The sequence below is a fragment of the Lupinus angustifolius genome, chromosome LG05, assembly GCF_001865875.1.
Source record: "Lupinus angustifolius cultivar Tanjil chromosome LG05, LupAngTanjil_v1.0, whole genome shotgun sequence".
Taxonomy (NCBI): domain Eukaryota; kingdom Viridiplantae; phylum Streptophyta; class Magnoliopsida; order Fabales; family Fabaceae; genus Lupinus; species Lupinus angustifolius.
Genome location: NC_032013.1, coordinates 2,304,639 through 2,315,179, shown reverse-complemented (window position 1 = coordinate 2,315,179; position 10,541 = coordinate 2,304,639). Strand labels below are relative to the sequence as shown.

At 28.1% G+C, this 10,541-nt stretch overlaps 1 protein-coding gene across 1 annotated transcript; it reads left to right on the top strand.

The window, feature by feature from the left end:
- Nucleotides 7,382-8,879, top strand: LOC109347139 (myb-related protein 315-like). Its single transcript, XM_019586862.1, has 3 exons — nucleotides 7,382-7,578; nucleotides 7,694-7,823; nucleotides 8,163-8,879. The coding sequence occupies exons 1-3, from the start codon at nucleotides 7,446-7,448 to the stop codon at nucleotides 8,713-8,715; spliced, it is 816 nt and encodes a 271-aa protein (XP_019442407.1). The 5' UTR covers nucleotides 7,382-7,445; the 3' UTR covers nucleotides 8,716-8,879.

The window sequence follows — 10,541 nt, the reverse complement described above, 5'->3', positions numbered from 1 at the left end:
GTCAATTGTTTCATCATTAATCTTCTTGTTGCTTCTTTTTTGTTTTAGTGAACCTCTCATACAGCACACAGATGGGAACAACTCTTTATTCGGAACACATCTTCTGTCTCAAACTTTATATCACTCTGAACCCATTGTTTCTCATTGGTCAAAAAAATAAAAATGAATTAAATATATATTAACTTTATATTTTTTGACCAATGAAAATGAAAAGGTACATGAAGTGGTACAAAGTTTAACACAGAAGATGTGGTCCCCTTTATCCTGGTTATAAGTTATATCAATATCTTTGATTTTTAACTTAATTATATTTATTATTTTTCCTATTTATCCCTCCTCAAGAGAGGTCGGCGTAATCACATTCGCTTCCTTTATATGAATACCCTAATGTATATAGTAAATTATGAATGATTCGTGTAGGTTCGGGATAAATAATGTATGTAATTTTATAACCATGTTCATGCCCAAGCTAAACCAGCTCAATGTTGGAAGCACTCTGAGGTTGACATACTGAAGTATACTCAGATTCATAAATCTGTGACTTTCTGGTCCTATTTGCATAAGTTACATCTATGCCATCATTCCTGTAACTATGACTTGAATGCTAGGGGAGCATCTTAGATAATAAAATACGAATTTAATTGTTGATCCAAAATTGATGGTTATGATTATAATAAGATACATATACATGTATAATAAATTATGAAGATATTGTTAAAATTATGCATTTTATGGATTATCAACCATGCTTGCAACAAATTAAGAAGCATTGTGGAATGTGTAAAAATCAACAATAAATGTGTTTACTACAAAAAAAAAAAAAACTATCTTGAATTAGTGCACATTTTTTTAAGAGTTAACTACACTGACACCTTTGAGTGTTAGTGAAATTACACAATTCACTCCTCACTTTTCTACACCTATACAAACCTCACATAGTTTTTATACTTTCATTACAATGCCAACCCTTACATGAGAACTAAGTATAATCTTTTAAACAAAAAACATGATAAATACAATTAAGTTAAACAAAACATGATATATTTTGAGGAAAAATCCAAATAATATACAAATCAATGTATCTTTATTATTTTTTGTTACAAAATGCATCAACAATTGTAAAGAGATATTGTTTAAATCCCTTTTATACTGTATCATAACGAACCAAAAATAATAAAGACGTATCAACTCATATATTATTTGGACTTGTCTCCACAATATAACATGTTTTGTTTAATTTAATTGCATTTATCATATTTTTGTTCAAAAAATTACACTTATTTCTATGCAGGGGTGGTCAGTGTAACAAAAGTATAAAAATTAGGGGGTTTGTGTAGGTATAGAAAAAATGATGATTGATTTGTGTAATTTCACTAAAAACTCAGGAGGTAATTTACTTTTTTTTTTATAATTATTATTGTTAACATTAACATAATAATTTGCTATGGAATGTTGTAGAATCTTTAGTTAGGAGCTTCACCTAACAATTAACAACATTTACGCACACAAAAATAAAACTCAAAGATGGCAGTGTTCGCACCTATCAACAAATTTATAAACTAATCCTACAAAGTAATTTTATTTTATCAACTAGTTTGGAAGTTTCTAATTTTACACTTCTACTTTATAAATAAGATTGCAATTGATCTACAAGCTTCAAATTAAGTTATTCGTGCCAAACAAATCTGAACTCATCACATATTATTTTAGGATCTATTTGTGAGTTGATTTTTAGAAAAAGAAAAAGTAAAAGAAAATGTCTGAGAGCAATGAAATACACTCTTAGAATGACTCTATAGCTTTCCATTATTATTTTTTCAAATCTAAACTCTCAAATGAAAGCAAACATTGAATTCAAAAGAAAATTAAGCTGAACACACACATATCAAACATAATCTAGATTTTGAACTTTTCTATTTGAAAATATAAGCCTGCTGTAAAAAGTTGATTGTATTATAAAACATTTTCGTTTATTTTTACATCTTCAATTAACTAAGCCAACATCAGCCAATAAGATAATAATCTAATGATATAAGATTTCACTAGATCTTCAAAAAAGATCAAATATTCGATTCCTTGAAAGAGCAGTTATACATCTTAAAAGAAATTAATTCCCTACTAAAAAAAGGTGAGAGAATACACTTCATAATTCAAAAATAATCTAAGCCAACAATATACATTGGCAAGTTTAAAATTAAAACCTCAATGTTGTCATTATTATACCCAAAATTAAGAAGGCTTTGCATTTAAGATCCCAAATCACATGTGCCTAAAAACTCTATCCTTCCCAATTCTTATCCAATTAAAATACACCAAATAATATAATTATTTATTTATGAATTTTTTATTTAATTTAATGATTCATTTTAATTGGTCTGATGTACCAATTGGACTGAGGATCTCCATTCTTGCATTTAAGTAATGCAAAACTTTAAGGATGAGGATCACCTATCTTAACTTGGTGTCCTCATTCATGTCTCGTTCCACTTATATATTAACATGTGGACGTAATATATTATTTTAATAAAATAAAAATAAAATGATATGTTGTTTTTGACTTATTGACAAAAAATGATCGGGAACATGAAACAATAACTTTTATGGGACAAAACATCTCGTTCCAAACTTAATGGTTCAGTCATACGGGTCAATTGGTCCTAAATGTAAAAGATGATTAATCGTGCATAGCATAGATCATTATAAGGAATATTTGGATGCATGCACCAAACAAGTCATTGAGCTCTTTTATTCTTTCTTTATTTTTCCTTTCCGTAATTGTGCTATAACATGATGCATGTACGTACATATGAATGAAGTCCAAGATAATTGAAGAAGATATTCCATAATCTTCTCTATATTATTACAATAATGTTATCTACACATCATTTTTATTACATTATTCTTATCTCGCTTCTTTTTAAGATGATAAAATAAAAACATATTTCACTAACACATTTTGTATAGAAGATGAAGTTATATATATAAATATTATTTCCCTTTATATTATTATATAAGGAAGAATATAACTTTATTGTTTCACTTATAATATTTTTTGTTATTTCAAAATAGGTCGTAGGCACCATTTCAACCATTCAAACTGTGGAATGATGTTGCTGTACTTTGAATATTGGAAAGTCAACCAATCTTTAATTGAGACTTTTTGAATAATGAGGGTTTCACAAGAAGAAAATATTAAAGGTAATGCTAAATATCCAAGGAGCCTAGGAACATTAAGTTTTAGGTTTGATTCCTATCACCAATTTATTTAGTATTTTAGATGCAACAACCAACAAGGTGTTGGTCTAGTGATGTAAGGTCTCACTAGATCTCAAGATGATCAAAACGTTTAGAGTTCGATTCTATGAGCAACACTTGTTAAGAGAGGCGGCCATACACCTAAAAAAGATTAGTTTTTTACCCAAAAAATAAGGAGATACTCTAAATAGTACAACGAATATTAGATGCAACAAGTGACAAGTGATTCCCTTAAAAAATAATGAAGTTTGCACATCCTAATTTGACAATGCAACCCCATGAATGACTGAAGCAATTTTCTTAATTTGTTTCTCTAATTTCACTCAGCTTATGTATCTCATTTCCTTTACATTTTGTCATCCATGATTTACTCTTGTATCTTTGGCATATACTTAATAAAATTTATTTGCCTTAAAAAAGTTCACATGGTAAGATTATAAATTTATAATTGTAGTTTGGGTTTCATCTCTTGTGTATAAAAATAAAATTGTTATGAGGGGCCTAATTTGGTGTAGTTCTATATGAGGAATGATTTTATGGATACATAGAATTACGTGAATGTTAGTAACTATTATTATTACCTAACCTAAGGGAGAATACTAAAAAAAACAATGTTGATTAGCAAGAGTTATAAGTTTATATTTTTCTATTTATTAGGTAATAAAGGATTAAAATAACTATTTAAATCAACAATGTATTGATCTAGTGGTGTAAGACCACACTAAATCTACAAATACATCAAGATGTTAAAATTTGATTCTTAAGAGCAATAGTTATTAGAATGGGTAGTCATACACCCCGAAATATATTAGTTTTTGACCTTAAAGGTGAAATAACCTTCATTATACCAAAAAAAAAAATAACTATTTAGAGTATTTTTACCATTCATGTGTATAGAATGTATATGTTTTTCTTTTCAACATCATTTTTTTCTTTTATACTATACAAATAATTTGCTTACTTTGTCCTTGATTAATAAAATTAAGTCTTAGCCATAGTACATTATCTTTCTCATTAGATTTGTGAATAACCAATTATTAGAAATCAAAGACTAAGAAATGGATGTAAATTTCATTCATTAGTGAATATTAAATTGAGTTAATGAATATTGAATTGAATGAATTGAATATTAAATGAGTCACAATGAAAGTCTGTTATAAAAGAAAGAAAAAATAAACTAACCTAATACTAAAACTAATTAACTTAGACTAGAATCAGCCCAACAATACAATATCTCATATTCACATATACTATTATTTATATTGATATAATATATTTTAGACATCATAGTGCAACTTATAAATACTGCTCCAATCAAAGCTATTGATGAATTTTTTTATGGACCAATAAGATAGAAGCTAAGCCAAGACCTTTAGTTAAAGTAAAGTGCTCAAGTGTCTTAGGACAAGTTAAAGGTCTATGTAGGACTATTTGGTCTAAAGATGGAGACCCATTGTGGCAACAATGCATGTTTTGATATAAACAAAATGTTTGCATTCATAATTAATAGTTTTTATATATTGTTATGTGAGTTTAATAATGCAGTGAATATTTTTCTTAATGTTAGAGACCCTAATGTGGAAAATGGTGGGTTCTGAATTAATTCTTCATGCGCAGTTTATAGAGGGCCCTATGTCTTGCTTTTTTCCACTCATTTTAGGGTATTTGATACCTTTAATTCAGACCAAATCATTAGTCAATAACCTCAGACTAAAGACACAGCACAGAGTTGCTTAACAATCACTTCTTTTTTAATGATTAAAATTCACATGAATGTACTTAAAAGATATATTTTTATCCCTAAAAAATTGTGTGTATTCTAATTTGATTTGATTTTTTTGGAAAAATAGTCTACATAGATATTAAATATATGTCAAATTAATTATTTTTAACATTTCTATTATCCTTTATTAAGATTTTTTTTTGACCAATATTCATAATCTTTATAAGTAATAGTTTGAATTTTTAGTGAATATTCAAAAAAATTATAATCATGTCCTTTTCACTTTAAAATATAAATTTTGATTACCTTAATTAGTTTTATTGTGACTTATTTTTTTGGGAAAATTGCATAAAACCTTCCAAAATTTTATGTCTTTTGCAAGTAGACATGACAAATTATTTTTTATTTCTAATTACCTCTTAAAATTTATCATCTGGTAAAATTGATTTCTATAAAAATATATTGTTAAATTATTCATAGATAACAAGGAAATTGTTGCAATCAAACTCACAATAGTAGGAATATAACAATGAATATTAGTCAATATTAATATTCGGGGAAACACCATTAAAATAGAAAATTGATTGAGAAAAAAAAAAGTAAATTATAGAGTTAAAATTAATTAATACAGTGACATTGTTATATGTAAAAAAAAACAAAATAAAATTAACAGTTGGCATTAAAAAAAGTGTATGGGCTAAAAAAAATCACTAAATTTTAATTTACCATTATGAAATAAAAATAGTTCATGATATCTATTTACAAATAACATAAAATTTAAGGCATTTTCTTTTATAGATTTTTCCCTTATTTCGACTGATACAACCACTTAATCAATTAAAAGATTTATCTAAGTAAATATATCAAAACTATACTATTTTCCTCATCTTTTTCAAGCAAGTTTTCTTTCAAAATATGAATTAATTGTTTTTATTACTGAACATCTATAAAACATTGAAACACGAAACAATTAAAATTTAAATTAAGGAAATGGGACCTATAGAAATGCAATTAAATAAAGATGGAATACCAACAGACGTTGGTTCAAGTGATACATGTTTGATTCCCTTTAAGCAAAGTTTCGTGTTCGAATCTTGTGGATGAAAAAAATGTCCGTTGGGAGAGTTAGCCCCACATATCTGTGGATGTTCTCAGCTCAGACAGGATTGCCTCCAGTGGATACATGTGTAAAACCAAAAAAAAAATAAAGATGAAAGAGATTTCTTATTATCTTATTCTCAATAATGAATAATTAAAACAATTAATTGTCGGATGGACCCAACTATATATGGAAGTCCAAGAATGAAAGAATACATTGTTTAATATAATCCATTTTTTTCATCTGATAATAGTCTCTGTTTTATAGTAATAAAATAAACTATACGTAAATAAATCCATTTCTCAATAATGCAACTTTAGGTGTTATTTTTTTAGACAATAGAGTTTGATTTATTACACCATAGCTTAATATGTTTTCCATTTTGTAACTTCCAACATTGTGTAACAATAATTAAACATAACATCTATGTAACATAATCCAATATCATGTGTTCTCAACAAAAAAATTCTTGTCTTTTTTAAAGAATGTTATTTCCTATTAGAAGCTTCAAAAATATCATATCAGTTATTTCAAACTTATACTTCCTTATTCATTTACTTGATTCTTCAAGATTCCCCAGTTCCCAAATGAATCCACGAGTGGAATTTCTAGACATTGAAACATTAAAGTAAAAAAAAAAGGAATCAAACATGTACCACTTGAACCACTACCCGTTAAGGGACCAAGGAAATTAGATTCTCCTAGAAAGACAAAGTTGTGCCAGCCTTTAAGGGACCAAGGAATCTCATCAAACTTAATATTTTTATGATCCATATATGGAAAGCTACCAATAAGAGAAGATTTGGTACCAATTAATGAACATTGTCAACAAGGTGGACTCACATTTAGTTCTTTCTTCCCTTCAAAAAAATTTCATGTTGAACACAAACTCTTTCTATATTATCTCAACCGCTGCCACTAACAAGACGTTGATCTAGTAGTATAAGGTCTTGCTAGATTCTTAGGATAATCAAAAGGTTAAAGGTTCGATTCCTAGGAACGACACTTATTGGGAGGAGCAGCCACAAACCCAAAATAGATTAGTTTATTGCCATAAGGTGATGAGATATCCTTGATAGTGGAAAAAAAAACAATGCCAGCTACTAACATTTATAATGTCAAACCCTTGGTGCTTTTATTTTTCTAGCTTTTAACTCAAAGTGCTTTTCCATCCAATCATTTATCATCCTCCACAAATGACATTGTGCTTTTATTTAATTGACTTAATGAACTGGCAGAATCTTTACTTCCAAGTAGTCTTGAACCTTAAGCTCTTATTTTAAGTACCATCATTTTATGTCACACTTGTTAAATTCTCAAGGGACATCTTCATTATTTCATTCATTTGGCTAAGGTAAAGTGTCCAAAATGGGAAGACAACCTTGTTGTGATAAGGTTGGTGTTAAGAGAGGTCCATGGACAATTGAGGAAGATCACAAGCTTATGAATTTCATCCTCAACAATGGTATCCATTGTTGGAGAACAGTTCCCAAACTTTCAGGTATTTTTTTCTTGAACATTATATTCATATGTTCTATAGTTTATTACTTTGGCTTAAAGGGTATATATCTCATATTTGACTTAGTATATTATATATTTTTTGCATGATGGTGAAGGTTTACTAAGATGTGGAAAGAGTTGTAGATTGAGATGGATTAATTATTTGAGGCCAGATCTTAAGAGAGGTGGCTTTACTGAAATGGAAGAGGATCAAATTATACAACTACATTCACTTCTTGGTAACAGGTACAAATTCATTATTTGTATCCCATAATTGAAACTTAGGCAATATCCACACTCATATTTGCATGTGGTTCATGTTTTCTAATCCACCTCAAGGTTGATACTTACTTACACTTCAGAACTAAACATAACACATGAGTTTTATTATATGTTTGGCTCGATTTATTTATAGAGAAACTTTGTTCCATTTTGTTCTATATAGGTATCTTATTTCAGGTGTTAAAAAAAGTTGTCTTTGAAATGGTCTTATTTGTCATTCTAAAGTAGTATTAGTGAATATTAACTAATTTTCGATTGGAAACCGGCTCTGCATTGTCTAACATAATAAATTTCATTTTTTAGATGGTCTAAGATTGCAACACATTTTCCTGGAAGAACAGACAACGAAATCAAGAACCACTGGAACACAAGAATTAAGAAGAGGTTGAAGCTCCTTGGTCTAGACCCTATGACCAAGAAGCCAATTGAGCAAATGGAACATTTTGATAATGGTGAAAAAAATAAGACATACCCACATCCAAATACTTCAAAAGGGTCAGAAGAAAATATAGAGATCAAGTCCTTGGACAATAATGGGACCAAAGATATGCCAAAAACAGAAGGGAAAATAGAAGAAAACAAGGTTACATGGGATGTTGAACTTCACAACTATGAAAACCAATGTTCCCAAGTTGAAATGGGATCATGGATAAGCCAAGAAAATAACACAAGTGCTAGCTCTTATTGTAGTTCTTCTTTCTCTCTTGATGAATCTAGTTACCCTTCTGTGGGTCAATCCCCTTATTTTCAAGGAGATTCCTTACAACAATGGGTTGATAATATGGATTCCATTCTCTCATGGGATAACTTCAATCCACTTGAAGATGATTTTCTCTTCTTGGAAAATAAGCAATAAGTATAACCATGCACCCTTTAAAACTGTCCCAGCTTCTTTTACAATCTTTCAAGAATTAAAATGTTTATACAAGATTATTTAAAGTTTAATCCCTGCATTTTCATTTTTTTTTTATACATATTGTCAATGTGATGATTAATCTATATTGTTGAAAGTGAATTGGATTTTTGGTATTTCTTGTTCTTTCACTTCAGCTAGTATTAAGCTTCTCAACAGCACCTTACCCTCCCAATGAAGCTGAAACACTTGATCACCAAAATGTACGATGTTGTTACTCAATACTATGTAAGATTGCAACATATGTCATTAAAAAAATTTGAATGATATAGATTTTAAAATATTTATAAACAAAATATTATTATAAATGGTGAAACCAAATCTGTGTCTCATATTCCAACACTAGACTCTCTACTGGAGAAAATCCCTACCCCTTGATCACATCGTCACTTTTTTGTGTGTCTATTTGTAGGTAAAGAAAATGATCAGTTATTATAAAGTATAAACTAAACTATATCTCGGACCAATAATATTGAAACAAAAATATAAAAAGTAATAAATATTTAATATTTTTTAATTGATATGATATGTTTTTATTGGTTCAGGACATGATTTGGAATACAATTTGAGATAATAGATTATCTGAATTTAAATATACTTCCTAAACTCTCTTCTACAAATTTCATCAAATATTAAGTCAAAAAAACAATAATAACAGTGTTTTTTTTATAACCAAACTAAGAGGGTGAGTCATGTAGTTATTGTGTTTTGAAATGTTTATTCACATTTTTTATTAATCAATCACAATTTAGTAAAATAAAAAAATATTTATCTGAAAGAATACAGAGAAAATTTATAATGTAAATGGATATCCAAACTTGATGCCTATTATTTTATGGAGAAAACCAAGGATAATAAATGAGACCCTGATTTATTTTCCTAAAATTACATGTTTCAAGTTTGGATGTATAATTTGGTTTTCAAAATAATAACATTATTGGCACAAAAAAAGTGTTAACACTTTTTATATTTCAGAAATATTAGATGTTTTTACTTTCTAGCCCGGAGATGATTGGTACAAAAAAATTGTAGGAGGATATATAGCAGTTTTTTTCTTATCCCTAACATTTCTTACTAAAATTAAGAAAAAATATAAAATATAATAACTCAATAAAAGCATATTAAAAAGAATGTATAAAAATCTGACCAACATTTATATATTTAATGAATTTATTTTAAGAGTATAATTTCTATGTACTATTAGTGTAAAAATTTATGTACAGTTAATACATCATCCATCATTTATTTGTATTACTTTTCTTGAAAAAATTAGTGATAATTGAATGGACGATAAATGATGGACGATAAATGATGGACGATAGATTGACAATGTATAAAATTCATACACTATATTTTTTTCTCTATTATTTTAATTATTAGCAACATGATGAGGTGTCAACGTTCTTGGTTGCTTTATGCTTTATAGTTGTTATCATCATATTTTTCTATGTTCTTCTATTCTATTGGTTGTTATTCTCCATGGAGGAGAAAGTAACCTTATTATGTGCACTCATGATGCAGCGAGATAAACGTGTCTGTGTGATAAGTTATTCTAGCACTTGTAGTCCAAGCTTCTTTTACTCTTGAAGTAGCACTATAAAATATTTTCTTGTTTTAAATAATTCACCTTTTTTTAAAATTATTTAATAATGAGACATTACAAAACCATTTAACCGGGAAATTTACAAAAAGTCTAAAGTCATAATGTTGAATTACCAAAAAACTCTCCCTGCAAATTCATAAATAAGAGGAGATAGTAAACCAGAAAA